General features: G+C 35.8%; 1 protein-coding gene across 3 annotated transcripts in view; it reads right to left on the bottom strand.

Moving 5' to 3' along the window:
* dab2ipa (DAB2 interacting protein a) overlaps positions 1-20,240 on the bottom strand; it is a 217,478-nt gene that overhangs the window by 35,212 nt on the left and 162,026 nt on the right. For all 3 annotated transcript variants that reach the window (XM_056463984.1, XM_056463982.1, XM_056463983.1), the window contains exon 7: positions 1,408-1,552. In XM_056463984.1, coding sequence (XP_056319959.1) covers positions 1,408-1,552 — 145 coding nt within the window. The remainder of the gene's footprint in view (positions 1-1,407; positions 1,553-20,240) is intronic.

Here is a 20,240-nt window from a genome sequence, read left to right as displayed (position 1 = left end):
CATGCCTACAGTGGACACACTGTACCTACACACAGTTTTGTCCAAACAGCCTACAAAAGAGGACTTTCATCATAGACGCCCTTTAAGAATTAATAGCACCTTCAAAAATATATTTAGATTTGCAAATTTCATCATATAATATGCATTTTAACATTTGCTTTAAAAAAAAAAAAAGCTTCAACTACACAAAAAATGTATTCATTAGATTTACTCATTTGTTTTAAGGTCAGTGGTTACAAAAAAAATTATGTGGGCTAAATTTAAACAAAGAAATTAAGTTGAACATTACTAAATTTAATTTGTTTGTTTAAATTCAGCCCATATAAATTGTTTGCAGCCACTTACCTTAACAAAATTTTGTAAATTCAATGAATCATTTTTTTCAGTGTACTTCACTTGAATTGACTGAAAGTTAATCACATTTGCTAATATGATCACTAAATCAAAGATTTGCTTTTATTTCATAATGCACAAAATTCACCTAAATGATTAATTGTTTTTTTAATATATACATTTGAAGTCAGAATTATTAGCCCCCTGAATTATTAGCCCCCATGTTTATTTTTTTCCCCAATTTGTGTTTAATGGAGAGAAGCACATTTTTCAACACATTTCTAAACATAATAGTTTTAATAATGCATTTCTAATAACTGATTTATTTTATCTTTGCCATGATGACAGTAAATAATATTTGAATAGATATTTATCAAGACACTTCTATACAGCTTAAAGTGACATTTAAAGGCTTAATTAGGTTTAACTAGGCAGGTTACCAAGTTATTGTATAATGATGGTTTGTTCTGTAGACAGTCAAAAAAAATATATAGCTAAAAGGGGCTAATAATTATGACTTTAAAATGTTTTTTAATAATTAAAAACTGCTTTTATTCTAGCTGAAATAAAACAAATAAGACTTTCTCCAGAAGAAAAAATATTCAAAATCTCCTTGCTCTGTTAAACATAATTTGGGAAGTATTTAAAAATAAATAAATTCAAAGGGGGGCTAATAATTCTGACTTTAACTGTAACTATGCTATGATTATATAAAGCTGACACTTTCCTCACAGACTGCACTTTTAAAAGTATTTTCCCAGCATCAAACAAGCACTTTTGAGGGAAACTGAGCCTAAAGCTTTCCCCTCCTTGCTTGATTTTATCCTCACATTGGACATTAGATCTTAAATCATTAAAAATAACTTCAAAAACACAGACACACACACAAAAAAGGCTGTAAATTATTGATTCCATATTCTACTTAGCATAATTTAATAGTCCGAAATCACTGCAGGAGTTGTGAGGAAATGTACTGGACTGCTTTGATCCGGATGACTATTAAATATATTTTTCTCACATACACACACACACACACACACGCACGCGCATGCACACAAAGAACAGTGTCTTTACCTAAAGCGTCCTGCAGGTATTTCTGTCCCACTAGTTTCAGGTACTCCTCTATAGCTTTGGTGGCCAGTGTGTTCTCACGGAAGATGAGATGCTCATTGTCTCCGCAACGATCCACCTCAGACATCATCAGATCTGTCAGAAAGTCCTGAGGGGGACAAAACAGAAAGCTGACTTTACACAGAGAAATCCTGTGTTTTGTTAAATAATACTTTTGTAGTATTTCAATATCATACTCGAACTAGCAACTTTCTTGTTGTGAGGCAACCGTGCTAACCAATTAGCCACTGTGCTGCCACAAAACACAAACAAATATGCAATAAAAAGATACAAATTTCTATATTTACATACATTACAAAAAAATTACAAATATTTTTAAAAGTGATCAAAACATATAATAATAATAATAATAATAATAATAATTATTATTATTATTATTATTTTTATATTATTATAAATAAAAAAACAAAACAACAACAACAATAAGTATTATTAATAATAATAATGATAATATTTTAATAATAATAATAATAATAATATTATTATTATTATTTAAATAATAATAATAATAATAACATTTAAATAATAATAATAATAATAATAATAATAATAATAATAATAATAATAATAATAATATTATTATTTAAATAATATTAACAACAATATTTAAATAATAATATTATTTTGATAATAATAATAATATTTTACATATTTACACTTAGTGCACCACTTAGCGGGCTTCCACACAGGTTGTGCATCCTGTTTATATATACTATGAACAGCAGCTACGCTAATTATTTTCTTTATTCTCCATTTCCACCTGGGGATACTCTTCCCGAGGCCCTCAGACTATGCAGAGTCACTGATTCGATCCAAGACCAACGACGAGATGATCCCAAGGTTTTCATATCCTGGACCAGGCCGTATCCTGAGCAGCTACTGTGGTGGTCATGGAAGAGTGGAGAACATGAGACTGATTCCTGTGACGCTCCAGAGACAGACGAGTCTTCGCTGAGGCCAGCTTCCAGCCTCCGCCACTGAGACTGCAGCTCTGCACAAGACGTTTGGCCAGCGGAGAAATTAAAATGGTCGTGCCCAACTGAGCCTGATTTCTCTCAAGGTTTTTTTTTCTTCACTTCCGCCTTTAGTGAAGTTTTTTTTCCCTCTCCGCTGTCACCACTGGCTTGCATGGTTCGGGATCTGTAGAGCTGCGCATCGTTGGATTTGCTCTTCAATATTTGGACTGATTGGAACTACACTACAGATTGGAAGAATAGGAACTACACTGTTCCTATTTACTATGATCTTTTATGTGAAGCTGCTTTGACACAATCTACATTGTATAAGCGCTATACAAATAAAGGTGAATTGAATTGAATAAAATTTTAATAATAATAATAATCATAATCATAATTTAATAAAATATTTTAATAATAATATTTTACTAATATTTTACTAATATTTTAATAATAATAATAATAATAATAATAATAATAATAATAATAATAATAATAATAATAATAATAATGGGCAGTGCCGTGGCGCAGTGGGTAACAATGTCAGCTCACAGCAAGAAGGTCACTGGTTCGAGCCTTGGCTGGGTCAGTTGGCATTTGTGTGTGGAGTTTGCATATTCTCCCCATGTTGGCATGGGTCTCCTCCGGTTTCCCCAACTGACCCTGCCGGGACTCGAAGCAGCAACCTTCTTACTGTGAGGCGTCAGTGCTAACCACTTTATAACACTTTATATATTTCCTTTATACATATACGTATATATATATATATATAAAAAGGAAAGGAATAAATAAGGAAAACTACTCTTTTAAAATAACTGAAGGGTCCATCTTTTTTATGGGATCTAAAAAAGGTTGCCAAGTATTTTTTCTATGGTCAAACAGTGTAAAAGTTCCATAAGCCATTCATTGCTTAAAGTTTGGAGAACATTTTCCTGCCATTTAAACAATATTAACCTTCTAGCTAGATATTTTTCATATTTATCTCTTGAAGTTGCAAATTGTTAGACACTTCCCCTAACTGTCATTGGTCAGATAAACCCATTGCTTATCCCTAACTAATGTTTTGACATAGTCTTCATACTTATTGCATGTAAAAGTGACAAAAAAGCCTGACTTCAGTCCACACAATAAATCTCAAAGGAACAGGCTGTTTTTATGATGTCTACTGTGCTGCTGCTGGTATGTTGCCTGCTTTCCTCCTTTCTTTCCCCATCTGCCCATGTTTGATCACTCAGTTTTTGAAGTCCTACGTTTGATTTTAAACCAGGCAGCCGGGTGTCGGACTGGCTGACCTGAAAAAACAGCAAATGCATCTGATGGGTGGACGCAAGGGCTTTTTTTATTTTTGCTTTGGAGTCTATGAGTGTCAGCGCTGTCTGAAGACACAGCGGCTCCAGTCAGAGCGTGTTTCAGATGGAGCCGGTTATGGATATCCAGCAGGGGAGATGAGTCATATGCGGTGATACTGTATCGATTGTGGGATAATGGACGTCGTGTAGTTCAATGAGATTTACCCTGGGTCTTGTTGTGAAATTTGCTCCCTCACTTCCTGTTTTTCCTCTCTCACCATGCGTATCCCGTGTCTGGGCTCCGCCTTCACTGTTTCTGTAATTAGTTTCAGCTGAGCACATCCAGTAAACATGCTAATGATCTGCTCTCATCCGAGGGCTCTTTCATGCTCTACAGGCTGTACTTACACTGTAAATAATATCTGTAAATCAGCAGATTTCTGTATTTTGTGATTCATATTTTTTATTTTTCCCATTTTGGAATCGCATTATGGGATCTTGATCTTTCTCCTCACAACTTTTAATCTTAAAACAATGAAATACGTGACTTTTATTAACATTTTTAATAGTTTAAAGTGGTATATTGTCTGGGTTGGTGTTGTTTATTATGGGGCAAAAAACTGACAGTACATTTTCTGCTATTTTACAGATTTATTTCTTTATATATTATTTCTTATAGTATGTCTAGTAAAATGCCAATTGAAGTCACTTTTTTAAACTGAAGAGTTGAATTTTTACCATCAAAAGTCAACAGAAAAGAGATGAAGGTCCCATAATGCAATTCGCAACCGTAAATCAACTGGAAACACAAAATACGTAAACTGTTAATTAACAGATATTTTTTTACAGTGTAAACTCAGAGCTACAAAAATTACACAAGAACATTCATTAAGAAGACCATACAATATGTTAGAATATTTATTGAAGTTAACAGAAGAATTGAAGAATTCCTCAGTTGTTGCTTATAATAATACAAATGATGTCAAAAATCTGTTAAATCAGTTGAGGTTTAGATAATCATCAGATTCTGTGCGCTTCTTTTTTTTAAAGTCTGGACTGTAATGACAGGAAGCTAATTTGCTGAATTGTGATAAATAACGCCACTTATACTGTAGCTGAAATTAAGCTATTTCACCCTGATCCACATATGTGCCTGTTTTTCTGTAGAAACTACTTTTTTATGTTTGTTTTTTGTGTTCTAATAATGTTTTCAATCAGCTTAACAGATCTGTTTATGCACAGATGAGACACATTTACTTATCCAAATATACAAAATGAGTGATCAAGTGGGTTTGAAATATGTAAAGATAATTTGAATATGTGATCAAATGATTATTGTGGCGACATGGTGGCTCAGTGGTTACCATGTTGCCTCACAGCAAGAAAGTTGCTGGTTCGAGTCCCTGCTGGGTCAATTGGCATTTCTGTGTGGAGTTTGCATGTTCTCCCCATGTTGGTGTGGGTTTCCTCCGGGTGCTCCGGTTCCCCCCAGAGTCCAAAGACATGTGCTATAGGTGAATTGTATAAGCAAAATGGGCCGTAGTGTATGAGTGTGTGAATGTGAGAGTGTACGGGTGTTTCCCAGCACTGGGTTGCAGATGGAAGGGCATCTGCTGCCTAAAACATATGCCGGAATAGTTGTTGGTTCATTCCGCTGTGGCAACCCCTGATTAATAAGGGACTAAGTCGAAGGAAAATGAATAAATGAATGATTGGATTCACGATAAAAACTAAATGTTGTAACAAATAAAATGTGATAAAACAAATAGCTTAATGTGTTAAAATAGTATAGAACAGATTTTTTTATTATCATCGTTTTGAAAACAGTGAAAAACTATATATAATATATTTAGCCAGTCATATAAAAGTATCATTATATATTCCACAATAGTTACAAAACTAAAAATGAACATGAAAAGCGTTAAGGTTAACAAGGACTTTTAAATCTATTTTTGGTTCCAACCATGAAAAAAAAACTACATTTTGAACCAACTTAAAAAAAATACTTTCATTTATTACAGCAAAATGTTTTTGTTTTTCTCAAAGTATGTTACCTTAATAGAGTAAATAAAGTCCTTATAAATAAAAGTAAAAATATTGTTTAAAGGGCACCTAGGTTAGCCCTTTTTTCAGATTTAATATGAGTCTTTTGCATCTCCAGAATAGGTCTGTTAAGTTTCAGCTCAAAACACCCATCAGATTTTTTATTATACCTTTTAGAAAATTCGAATTTATACATTTTTGCACCAGGAGGCGGTTTTGTCATACTGCTCCTTTAAGGCTAGTCCTCCCCGTCCACCGTTTCTACGTGCCTTTCTGCGTGCCCTAGCCTCCTCCCTTGGCAGATTCAGACAACAGACAGACATAAAGGAAGAAGATCTTATGTAGCGTTTGTGAGAGTAAGAACTTAACTAATGAGTATTTGTTGTAGAGTTGCTACGATGAGTCGCACACAATGTTGTTACAAAGTTCACGCACACACACAGATACACACACACAGAGCGTGGACACGACACGCACATACACAGATACGCACACAGACACAGCGCGGACACGACATGCACATACACAGATACACACACACACACAGACACAGCGCGGACACGACATGCACACACACAGATACACACAGACACAGCGTGGACACGACACGCACACACACAGATACACACACACACAGATACAGCGCAGACACGACACGCAGAGACACAGCGCGCGCGTTTAGCTTTAGCTTTACACTCTTTTTGCACGCAAATGTGACAGGCTTCAGGTTAATCTCCACTGCTGTATGAATATCTGTTATGTTAATGTACAAAATAAACCTGATTTAACGTCCACAAAGCGGGATTGAAGCGTCTTCTTTTATAATTGTTCTGACACGCGGCTGTGCTGATGAAGTAAATCGCTGTAATTCATTACACACATGCTCTGTTTTAAAACATTTTAAACATGTGAAACTCACTCTTGATCACATTTGATGATCATTGATGATCCTAGCGAACTGAACAGACCTTTTATTCCTGGTTGCTTTGCGCTCGTCCTCTCTTGTTGATATGATTATACATGTGACTACCGGGACATGTTAATACGCAGCTGTCAATCAATTCGTTGGGCGGGGGACCGTAAAGTTGCGGTCAATCTGAAAACCGCTCCAATTGGTCCACCGCTTTTATGTTGTTAAATTGAAAAAAAGCACTGGGTGTGTTTATTTCACCCCAATATTACGGTCTATGCACTATATCTACACATATGTCTGTCCAAACAGATTGAAAAGTAGATTTTTCACCATAGGTGCTCTTTAAAATAGAGACACTAATTAATTTTTTTTACAATGTCGTTTTTTAACCTCAGGTTAAAGTTTTAAAAAATACTGTGATTTGTTACAGCTACATTTATAAATTACCCTAAAATTATAATTTTGACTTGGTTGAAAAGGAAAAACGCATTTTAATAATTGTCAAAATATATTTATTCTGCCAAAGGAAAAAAAATACTTTGACTCAAAGGTAAAAAAAGAATGTTTTTTAAGTTTACTAAGCAGTTATTTATTTATTTGTTTTTTTTGGTTAAGGTATATTGAATAAAGAAAACCACATAAACTATAATTTTTTCACTTAAGCCAATATGACAATGTACTTAGAATGAAAGACACAGTAGTTTCACTTTTTTTTTAGTGAATAAACAATTATTCAGTTATTAAAAACAGTAATGAATTAATCATTTCTCCATTCATTTTCTTTTCGGCTTAGTCCCTTTATTAATCTGGGGTTGTCACCGCAGAATGAACCACCAACTTATCCAGCATATGTTTCACGTAGCGGATGCCTTTCCAGCTGCAACCCATCACTGGGAAACATCCACACACACTCATTCACACACATACACTATGGACAATTTAGCTTACCCAATTCACCTGTACTGCAGGTCTTTGGACCGCATGTCTTGGACTACTCCACCAGGAAACCGGAGCACCCGGAGGAAACCCACGCAAACATGGGGAGAACATGCAAACTCCACACAGAAACGTCAACAGACCCAGCCAGGGCTTGAACCAGCGACCTTCTTTCTGTGAGGCAATTGTGCTACCCACTGCGCCACCGTGCTGCCCCGTAATGAATTAAGGAAATGTCAAATTTAATCCTTTGAATCTGAACCTCCAGAAGATGTTTACATGAGTTTATACTATCCACAAAATACTAAACATACTACTCCACCAGCACTGAAAACATCATCTGATGACAACCTACTGTAAGTCATACTAGAGAGGCGAAAGATCAGCGTGAGTGTTGCTGTGCTTCCGCTGTCAGCAGAATCTCCATAAAGGACACAAACGTGTGTGTTTAAAGCTGGCCATGATTTCTGCTGATGCTCTGGCATGCTATCAATGATCTGCAGCAGATGTACATCTGTGTTTTCAGAGATAGTATCTGAGTCATTATCACACATCTCTACAAGCACCCTTCTGAGGATTCAGGCTCCTAAGCAGGTGTCCAACTGTACACTTTTACTGTACCAGTCACAAGTCTGGGATCAGTAAGCTTTATTATGATTATAAAAGAAGCCTATTCTGCTGATAATACAGTAACAACTGTTAAATAGTGAAGAATGATTACAATGTAAAATAGTTGTCTTCTTATTGAATGTCATTTAAAATATTATGCCTGTGATTTAGAGAGATTTTTTAGCATTATTACTACAGGCTTCGGTGTCACATGATCATTCAAATATCATTCTCATAGGCTGATTTTATTAAAGCAAAAATTATTGGTACTTAATCATTATTAATGTTTCTTAGAATAATCAGGTTTGAATACGTTTTTTTACTGCTTCACAGTTTTGTTGAAACTGTGATACGTTTTACCTTTTAGGATTCTTTGATGGAAATTAGACCAAAATAACAGTTTTAATTAATTTTTTTGGTGTTATAAATGTCTTTTGCTCTTTAATTTAATGTGCCCTATATTATTAAAAGTAAATGCATTTCCACAAAAATATGAATAGTAATGAATGTAGTTTTAAACTGCATTCAACAAGAAAACTGTTTATAAAATTTTTAATAATTTTTCACTATTTTACGCTTTATCTATGCATTTCTTTTATCAAATAAATGCAGCCTTTGTGAGCAGAATACACAGTAAAAAAGTGATTAGTTGTTTTAAAAAGGTGAGTAAACCCCTTGTTTCAAAAGCAACAAGTTGACTATTAAAAAAATGAGTAACTGTTAAGTTGACTTAATTTTTTAAATAATGCACAGTTCATTTACTTAATAATTTTAAGGCTGAAGGTTTACTTTTTGAAGTCAACTAATCACTTTAAAAAATATAGGTTTACTCACTCTCTCAAAAAAAGTTAAGTCAACTAATTGCTTCAAAAGCAAGAGGTTTACTCACTTTTTAAAGTAAAGTCAACTAATCAATTTAAAAGCAACAGGTTTAGTCACAAAAAAATAAAGTCAACAAGTTGCTTTTAAAGCAACGGGTTTACTCACTCCTTAAAAAAAGTAAAGTCAAACAATGGCTTTAAAAGCAATGGGTTTACTCACTTTTAAAACAGTAAGGTCAAATAATGGCTTTAAAAGCAATGGGATTACTCACTTTTAAAACAGTAAGGTCAAATAATGGCTTTAAAAGCAATGGGATTACTCACTTTTAAAACAGTAAGGTCAAATAATGGCTTTAAAAGCAATGGGATTACTCACTTTTAAAAAGTAAAGTCGACTAATCACTTTAAAAGCAATGGGATTACTCACTTTTAAAAAGTAAAGTCGACTAATCACTTTAAAAGCAACAGCTTTACTCATTTTTTAAAAAAGTTGTTAACTACTGGCTTTAAAAGCAATGGGTTTACTCACTTAAAAAAGCAAAGTCAACTATTGCTTTAAATGCAATGGGTTTGGTCAATTAAAAAAACGAAGTCAACTAATGGCTTTAAAAGCAACTGGTTTACTCAAACTTTAAAAAAAGTAAAGTCAACTAATGGCTTTAAAGTCAACTAATGGCTTTAAAAGCGATGGATTTACTCACTTTTAAAAAGGTAAATCAACTAATGGCTTTAAAACATTGGGTTTTACTCACTCTGTACATTTTTTTTATAATAAAGTAAACTAACTGCTTTAAAAGCAAGGGGTTTACTCACTCTATAAAAAATAATAAAGTCAGCTAATTGCTATAAAAGCAAGGGGTTTACTCACTTTAAAAATAATAATCAACTAATTGCTTTAAAAGCAACACATTTAGTCACTTCTAAAAAGTTAAATTAACTAATCCTTTAAAAGCAACAGGTTTATTCATTCATTTATTTTATTTTTGGCTTAGTCCCTTTATTTATCAGGGTTCGCCACAGCGGAATGAACCGGCAACTTATCCAGCATTTATTTCACACAGCCGATGCCCTTCCAGCTGCAACCCATCAGCTTACCCAATTCACCTATAGTGCATTTCTTTTGACTTTTGGGGGAAACCGGAGCACACGGAGGAAACCCACGCCAACATGCAACCTCCACACAGAAATGCCAACTGACCCAGCCCAGGCTCAAACTGCCGACCTTCTTGCTGTGAGGCAATCGTGCTACTTTGACGCAAGGGGTATAGTCACTTTTTAAAAAGTTAAGTCAACTAATCACTTTAAAAGAAACGGGTTTACTCACTTAAAAAAGTAAAGTCAACTAATGCTGTAAAAGCAGCGGGTTTACTCACTCTTTTAAAAATTAAGTCAACTAATCGCTTTAAAAGAATCAGGTTTACTTATTTATTTAAAAACATCAAGTCAACTAATAGCTTTAAAAGCAACAGGTTTACTCACTTTTTTAAGTACACTGATCACTTCTCACATTTTAGGCTTCTTTTAAAACATAAATAAATCATACTGATCCCAAGCTATTGACAGGTAGAGTCTTGCACAAAGCTCTCTCAGTCCTCACCGGTGGATCAGCTGATAATAGCACATCTGAGCTCTTCTCTTCCCAGTCAGGCAGAGGTGCATTGTGTTTTTTTACACTGAGAGGATCAAATGAGACCCAGTTTCTGGTAAAGCTCTGCATCTTTGGCAGGAGCCGCTGCACTCGGTTTTCAATTAGGACACGAGGGTTTAGCACAGCGAGCAGCTCTCAGCACTCGCTCCCTGATGAGACTTATCCATAGTCTCACTAATCAGACGCCACAGAGCGCAGCACATCTTTCCCAGAACGCCTGTCACATCCTATCAGGCCTGTCTGAAGCTAAGCACCACCATCAGCACAGATCTGCAGAAAACAGTGGCGTTTTGTGGAAAACAGTATAACAGAGCTTTTACGACATACTGTTTTAATTCATACTAACTTAAGAAAATAATGAATGTAGTGTGCTTGTGTTGTTGTAGTGTTGTTGTCACAAGACCTCGTTAGGTTGGATCAAAGACTATAGAAAACACAAGACGTGTCACTCGTACAGTTTTGAATGGGGAAAAGTGTTACGATCAATATGGTGAATGAAGCCCCGCCTACTAGTACAGGAGCCAATCATCGATCGTTATAGACTGACGTTTCTCTGGGGTAGAAGCTAGGACCAGACGTGTGCTTTTATGACATTTTCTGTGGATAACAAACGCACAAATCTCAGTATATACTACACAGACATAAGAAATATATCCAAATAAAGCTTGAAATCTGTTATTTTTAATGAACCAATTGCACTGGGAAACAAAGTTTTTTGGTTTAGTAATCTGTATGAAACTAATGCAAGGCACAGTCCATTCTTTCAAATGCTCATTACATGACAGAAACTACTCAAACGCCCACAAACTTGTAAACAAAGAGTCGCTGACATTTCTGGAGGAGATTCACTATCAAGACCAAGTCGTGAATAACTTCAGAACACCAGTGCGATCAGACGAAGCATTATCCAGAGGATGATAATGTGTAGAATGGCCATAAATGAGGTTGGTGTCGTGATCTCGTTCCTTTTGAGTGCGCATGCATGTTAGCTTGGGCAACATGAAAAAAAGCTGATTTTGTTTGATTTGGGCATTTAGAATGGAAATTTATGAGTTAGTTAGAGTTAGTTTTATTGCCTATTTCAGATATGTTATGTAAACGTAAGCTTGGCAAAGAGTTTTGGAGAATTTGAAGTTTCCCCATTTAGACAGAATGCCTGAGCATACTGCCCGAGCGGTGTTTCAAAGATGTCCACCAAGTGAAATGACTTGCCTTAAAGGGATTTTGGTTGGATGAGTGGTGCTTAGCTAATGTGGTAAAAGTGTCACACAATTTTTTTTGAAAACATGCTTGGTGAATTATGAGTCGAGAGGGATGTTAAAAAGTGTGGTCGATACATCACAAACGCAGTAATAATGTGACAAACTCTAACAAATTAAAATAACTGTTTTCCATAATATATTATTTCAAATGCTATTTATTCATGGGATTCCAGTCCTTACTGTCGCAAGATCCTTCAAAAATGATTCCAAAATGTGGCATTCCAAAACAATATTAGGTGCTTATTGTTTTTAATATCTATGCTGTTGAAAACAGCTCTATAACGTAATATTTTTCAGAAAACTGATGCGGTGTTTTTTGGATCCTGATGCAGGATAACTGGATTACACATTGACAAATAAAATGTCAAAATAAGAGAAAATAAATCATAAACTTCATTACATCATGAACACTTTTTTGCATTATTGATGCATTTACTGCATCCATTTGCAAGTATTTTTTTCTTTAAATCAATTAATTAATAAATAAATCAATAAATTAATCGTTCTTAAATTTTTCTAATCTAAAAATCTGAACTTTTAAAATCTGAAATCTTTCAAAAATAGCATCTGACAACTGCATATCAATGTTTACTAAATGTCCTACAACATGTTACATAATTGTTATTATTACTAGGGATGCTCTGATCAGGATTTTTGCAGCTGATACAGAGTACCGATTCCGTGTCATGGTGATCTAATGCTTCAAGCTTTATAATGCATAAAGCACATTTTCCCTCTAAGTATGATACTTAAAGGGCACCTATGGTAAAAAAATCTACTTTTCAAGCTGTTTGGACAGCCATATGTGCATGTAGGGTGTATAGACTGTCATATTGGGGTGATATAAGCACACCCAGTGCTTTTTTTAAAATTTAACAACATAAAAATCGGTGGACCAATTGGAGCAGTTTTCAAACCGACCGCAACTTTACGTAGGAGAGCGGTCCCCCCGCCCACCAATATTGATTGACAGGCGCGTCATCATATCCTCAGTTTGTTGATTCACGTCCGCCATTTTCAGCGTGATATCTGAGTTGAAGTGATATCACTAAAGGAACACGCTAGCTCTATTTTTAGATGCAAGGCTCATTGGGCTCAACACAAGATCAATATTCTCCACATTATCGCTCTAATCAGAATTATTGGTTGTATCTTTAGGTAGGTTTGCAAAAATGTGTACTTCTCATTGAGTCTACCTTATACTTCAGCCGTTTGCATTTCTCACGATCCCAGAAGCTCCCTGTGATCTTAACTAGCATGCGTTTTAGAATTCTAAACATAGGTTTCTATCAGGGTACACTCAAGACGACGGCTGGGCGCCGTGGACCGCTGCAGAAACCTCTGTTTAGAATTCAAAAATGCGTGGCGCAATGATTCGGGACACTTCATGTATCTGCCGCGCCACAGAGAGTGTCTGGTGTGCCGTGTCGCGGCTTCAAGCAGCACATCCGGTGCCTCAGTCAAAGTTAATTCAGTGTGTGTGGTTATTAGTTTCTGTGTACAAGCTCGGCACTTGAAACTAGCACACAGTTGGCTGTAAAACTGTACAAAGACACAAATGATTTTGTACTCTCTGCTTGGTCTGTGTCAGTCGTACATATACGACTGAATGCTGTACCTCTCACTCCAGCTCCCTTCGCAGTCTGCCTGTCAGACTCTGTTGCAAACGCAAAGCGGGTGAGCTCATGGCCCCACCCCCTTGTTACGTTGGCGGGAAGACGAAACTAATTTACATGTGAAGCAACACACCCATAAATCAGCAAACTGTGGACACGCCCCCAACATGACACTTTTTAACACATTATAATAAAAAAATCTGAACCTAAACTGGCACACTCAGAAGAACCATAATATTAATATTAAATCATAAAAAAAAGGTAAACTATGGGCCCTTTAAGTGGAATTTTCTCCTTACCTAAGAGAATAAATGAAGGATGCTGCATATAATCCCGTAAACACATCTACTATAAGCATGTAGTGTGGACATGTCAAGGGCAGAAAGAGCTTGGTAAAAACTGGTAAGAAATGATTAACAATGCAACTCATGGAAGCAGACGCATCACAGAGCCATTACGCAGGAGACTCGCGGAGCTTCCGGGAGAGGTCATACAGTTGGACACTAGATAGGAGTGATCGCTCTGCTCACGTCACAGCAGATCAAAACACTGGATATACTATGGCTGCAACAAAGAGACCATCACTGTATAAACTGGATAAACAGAGGTCGCACTGCATCTGTATATATTTTATTTAGCTGTCGTGATGCGTGCGTAGCTATCGCTCACGCCAACAAACATCATTTACCTCATCATGTGTTGTGGCGCTACTGATGTATAATATACGGGTGTGCACGTGCCTCTGCTTGTAAACTGATAAACAAACACTCGTGATCGGTTCATGAGATTGGTGAGTATCGATTGAGTCATTATCGGCCGATAGCATCCCTAATTATTATTATTATTATTATTATTATTTTTATTATTGTTATTATTATTATTATTATTTTTATTCATTCGTTCATTTTCTTTTCAGCTTACTCCCTTCATTAATCAGGGGTCTCCACAGCAGGATGAACAGCCAACTTATCCAGAATATGTTTTACGCAGAGGATGCCCTTCCAGCAGCAACCCATCACTAGGAAAGATTTTAATTATTATTTCTACTTTAATTATGCTATTTTACCATTTTTGCAGTTGAAATTTGGACAGAGTACATGTTAAAGATATAATTCACCCAACAATAAAACAAAAAATAACTAATTATTTCCTAGGTTTAAAACCTTTAGTGTCACAGAAGAAGATGCTGCTTGCTGGCAACCATTGACTTCCATAATATGAATTATTATGGAAGTCAATGGGTGCCAGCTATCAGCATTTGTCAAAATATCTCATTTTGTTGTTCAACAGAAGAAAGAAAACTCAACTAGGATTGGAAAAAATCAAGGGTGAGTAAATGAGGACAGGAATGTTTTGGGTGAACTATCGATTTAAATTCTCTCATGTGCACAAAACTAAAAGTCAGCTTCTCAAAACTAGAACGGTGTGTTGTGAAACCTGACACAGCCTGCTCACTTCTGTTGCATGTTTATTTTGCTCGTTCCGCTTAGCCAAAAACCATATATAGTCCTGTGTATTCAAATCGCTATCTTAGTCCGCACAGTCATTATACTAGTTCTCCATGTCACTTCTCCTGCTTTCCGAGCATTGTTAGCATTGTGTTTCAGCGTTCTGCTTACAGCGGTATGAGTTGGGCATGAATAAGTAAGCGATGGCTTGTTAAAATGGCAGTGTTGTGCTCTCAGGAGTGTGTTCCTCCTCTGGGCGATCCACTAATGACCCCTGTCCCACCGGCGCCGCCTGCTGATAAATACTCTTTCAGACTCGCACATTACAGCTCAATTCTTCACCGCGCGTGATCACATGAACCCATTTGGCCCTTAAAGCATGGGCTGAATTAATAAAAGCTGATTAGCATGAGGCCTGACACTTGGAATTTCCCTCGGGACAAACCCTGAGCGGACACTTCGGCTCTTTATGTGGGGTTAGAATCGTGAATCTCTGCCCACCGATTCACACCCTTAAACTGTTTAATCAATACATCCTGCACCAACAGACTGGGTCTGTCTTCTTTTGTGCATGACAAAAATAGCCCTTTAACTTGTTTTGGAGTACAGCTGAAGGCAAAATTCTTACCCCCCCTTTCAAATAAGTGCTGTTTCATGGAATTATTACAATATTTCCTATGTTTTATTTTCTTCTCGAGAAAAGTCTTATTTCTTTTAGTTTTGTGAAACAAAAGCAGTTTTTGTATTTAGATTAAAATTATGTATTTAGATTAGCTATAGAACAAACTATTGATGTCCAACGACTTGCATAATTAACATAACTTGTCTAGTTTTAACCTGTGAAATTGCACTTTAAGCTGAACACTGGTATCTTGCAAAATATTTAGTTGAATGTTATGTACTGTCATCATGGCAAAGATAAAAGAAATCAGAAATCAGTTATTAAACTGCATTTGGGAATTATTTGAACAAGAATTAAAATTGAACATTATTGATAATAAGCTTGACGTTAATTGTGTTATTTATATATATATATATATACAGGCGACGCAGTAGGTAGTGCTGTCACCTCACAGCAAGAAGATCGCTGGTTCAAGCCTCGGCTGGGTCAGTTGGCATTTCTGTGTGGCGTTTGCATGTTCTCACCGTGTTCGTGTGGGTTTCCTCCGGGTGCTCCGGTTTTCCCCACAGTCCAAAGACATGCGGTACAGGTGAATTGGGAAGGCTAAATTGTCCGTGGTGTATGAGTGTGAGTGAGTGTGTATGTATGGGATTGCTGGAAGGGCAATGAAACATGCGTGAAACATGCTGGATAAATTGGCGGTTCATTCCGCTGTGGTAACCCCAGAATGACGAAGGGACTAAGCCGAAAAAAAAAAAAATGAATGAATGAATATATGCATTGGTGAGCTTAAATTGGTGAGCTTTTTCACTGGCATACTTCATTGAGGGCAATAAGGTTTCAGCTAGTTGTTCCTAAATCACAGTTAAATCAAGAGGTGACAGGGCTTTTTATGTGACAGCCCCTTGTATGTGGAATGGTCTGCCTTTACATATCAGGTCATGCTCTTCCCTTGGTGCTTTTATAAGTCTCATTTAAAAAAACACATTCTGTCTCTTGCTTTTTAATTACAATTAATTAATTTTAATCTGTTTTACATTTGTATATATAACTTCTTTAAGGTCAAGGGTGGTTGTATAAGCATTTTACTGGATATCATTCTGTGTATGACTGTGTAAGTCACAAATACATTTTTTATTTGAAAGTAAAAGCAAAATGCACAGCTTTTAAAAGCTCTACAAATACGATGGCTGCTTTGGTTATTAGACCAGTACACTGTATGTACACTAAACATCATTTCATGTAGCTTTACACATTACAGAGAGCTTGTCATTGCACAATCTCGGCAGCAATTCAATTTGAAAAATGTGATATTATTTCAGTCATCTGCTATCAGAACATAATCAGGCTAATCACTTCTCATTATTGAATTCAAGTCGTCCTGCAGACAAAGACAGGAAGCTGAGGAATGCAGAGAGTAAGTCAATGTGCTTTATTTACAGTAAGCAGGCTTCAGCTAATGAAAGACAATGCACTGGCTGACCAGCTCTGGCCTTCTATAATGAGAGACAATGCAGTCCCGGACCAATTAACTCCTTTGTAATGAAAGACTGTGTCCTTATTGACTTACGGTTCTGCTGTAATGACAGACCAGCCACTTCCATGTCCTTAAAAAATTACATATTACAGCTATGTATTTTCATATTAGGGTTGTCGTGATACCATTAATTCACATTATAATACTATACCAGCTGAAGTATTGTGATATCAAGTAGTATTGCGTTACTGTAATTTATAACTCAAATCTATGAAATAAAAAAATTGTCCAAAATATTATATTTTATGTTATAATAGGCCTACTTGAATTGAATGAATGATTCCCTTATTATTGATCACTTCATCAAAAATGCAATAGTTGTTTTTGTTTATTTTGTAGATAACTGACCAACAAAAAATACATTAAAATAAAGATACAAATTATATCACACAAAATTAGGTACAAAAAGAGCAATAGGCTACCATAAAAGGTGTGAATTCTACAGAGTTTTGCAACCTTAAAGGGCTCCACAAACTATTCAAATAAAAAGGTCTATTGTTGCACAAGCGTGTGAGTATTTTTGTGACTTTTCCACATGCAACATTATGTATTGTAGATAGACTGTTAATGACAACACTTCTGTTTACAATGTACAATGGCACTGCCAGTATTTTGGAGCCATAGTATCTTAATACTACCAAAGTATCAGTAAACTGCACAACCCTAATATATATATATATATATATATATATATTTATATATATATATATATATATATATATATATAAGGACAATTTAGCCTTCCCAATTCACCTGTACCGCATGTCTTTGGACTGTGGGGGAAACCGGAGCACCCGGAGGAAACCCACACGAACGTGCTACCCACTGCGCCACCATGCAGCCATTAATTTAACATTTTTGTGCACAATAATGGGTTTTATTTCTGTAATAGTGCTCGCAATCGTGAACGAATCCTTTTCAACCAGTTCTTCTAGGTGAACCGGTTTAACTAGTTTACCAAATCGAACTGAATCATTTAAAGCAATTCGCATCTCCAGTAAGCACTTATCCCCAAAAACTTACTTTTTCACATGCCTGATACCCCCTCTGACTCAAAATAAACCAATTTCCTGAGTTATTCAGTTATTAGAACAGTAGCCTACACAGTGATCAGATTTGAGACCAAGTAAATGGATAATACTGCACATGCATGATTCAGTGAACTGAACACAAACAGTACATGACAACCTGCTGTAACTGAACTAAACTTAAAAAACTGCAACGTGGGTAAACCGAGGGCTTAAATGAGAGGATCTGGCGAAATGTAAGTTTATATCGTAACAGAAAATCATAATGGAATTTAAATGAATCATGCTTCAGTTGGGTTGCAAAACTTAATTATAAGAAACTTTTCAGATCATGGTGATGTTTTAACTGACTGAAATTATGATGCTGATATTTTTGGTATGTTGAGTCGAAACATGGGAAGATTGACACAAAAGATCTGGTTCATGTTAAAGATCTGAACTTCCCATCACTACTGTGTATCTTACCTCAGAAGCAGCCTTGCACACATTTTTGTACTTTTGGGCTGCTATCTTGTGGGCTGTTGTATTTGAATTTAAGGATGGGTACATGGTAGTGTTCATGTGTCTTCTGAATAAAGGTTTCAAAATGTGTGGTTGAGTTTTATTATACAATATTTACTCTGATGACTTTGAATCTTGCACCTAACAAATATCCTAAAAAACTAATAAATAACTAAAACTAAGAAATTTTAAAATATAAAAACTAATACAAACTAGTAAATCTATCTCTAAAATTAACTGAATTTGAAAACAAAAAGTCAAAATGAAATAAAAACTAAAAATAATAAAAAAATCTAAAACTATTATAACCTTGGTAAGCATTTCCCTGCATAGCATACTGTGTATGACTCTGTACGTGACAAATAAAATTTTAATTTGAAATTTGAAATATTATCATTGTATTCAAACCCATACCTATAAATTAAATCCAGAAAAAAGTACAATTTTCAAGCAGTCTCTTGATTTTTCGCCTAACTCTTTGCATTCTGGCACTAAAGAGCATGCATTCTGATGGATTTATGCTGAAAAAGTCAAAGCTAAGGGCTTCTTAAAAAGTACAGAATCAATTTTTCATTCAACACAAGCTGGAACGTAAATGCCCAAAAGCAGGGCACCTCTCGCTCAAGCACGACTAAACACAAGACACACTGTGCTCCGGGCGTGTCTTAGTGCATCGCACAGACTCATATCTCAAATAAACCCAGAGAGGCACTCAACAATAATACCAGCGCATATTCTAGACAACAGGACGGCAAATTGCTGTGCAGATCCATTATGATGCAACAATGCCTTGGACGGGCATCAGGGAAATGCAGCCCAAAAAGCAATCACAAAACAACTCACTCTCGCAGCTCTTCATCAATAATGACAGACGACTGACAAAGCGTCAGACGGGCCAGATCTCTGGTGTGATGTCATCTGATTCAGAGCTGATTTATGGCGAGTATCAGAGGCGATCGTGCTCAAATGAATGAGGGCAATCAGAGCGCTCGGCACTCCTGTGATTAAATGAGGAGAAGCAGGCCACATCTCTATTGTTCTGCTCTATCCAAGACATTTTTCACATTTAAAGAACGTCCTGTGCTCTTTTAATAAATGATTCATGTAGGAAAAACTCTTCAAAATAATTGCCACTGTTAATACTCTTTTTTTAGGCAATACATCTGAGGAAAATTAAAAAATAGCAATATTAAACTTGAATTGTAACATTGGAATTCAAAGATTGCAGAGCCTTTTATCTTCTTGACGATGTACAAAAAGCCTCATGTCAACCTCTCGTTCAGCTGTCAGCAAACAGCATCTGGGAGAGTCTATTATTAAATAATCTTCCTAGATATATATAAATATAAAGAGTGTTTACTTCATAGTCGACATGAAAAGGCCTTTTGATTCACATTTAATTGTCGCATTTGACGCATATACAAGTGCAGCCATCTGGAAATGATAGGATCGTGTGTGTTTCAAAGGATAGGTGGTGTTAATATAGACATTCAATAATTATTCACTGTTATTCAGTTATAATTAGAAAACATTATTCAATTATTATT

Source organism: Danio aesculapii, chromosome 8 (assembly GCF_903798145.1).
Source record: "Danio aesculapii chromosome 8, fDanAes4.1, whole genome shotgun sequence".
In the NCBI taxonomy this organism is placed as follows: Eukaryota; Metazoa; Chordata; class Actinopteri; order Cypriniformes; family Danionidae; genus Danio; species Danio aesculapii.
The sequence above is the reverse complement of the archived record's forward strand: the minus strand, read 5'-3'. Positions and strand labels throughout refer to the sequence as shown.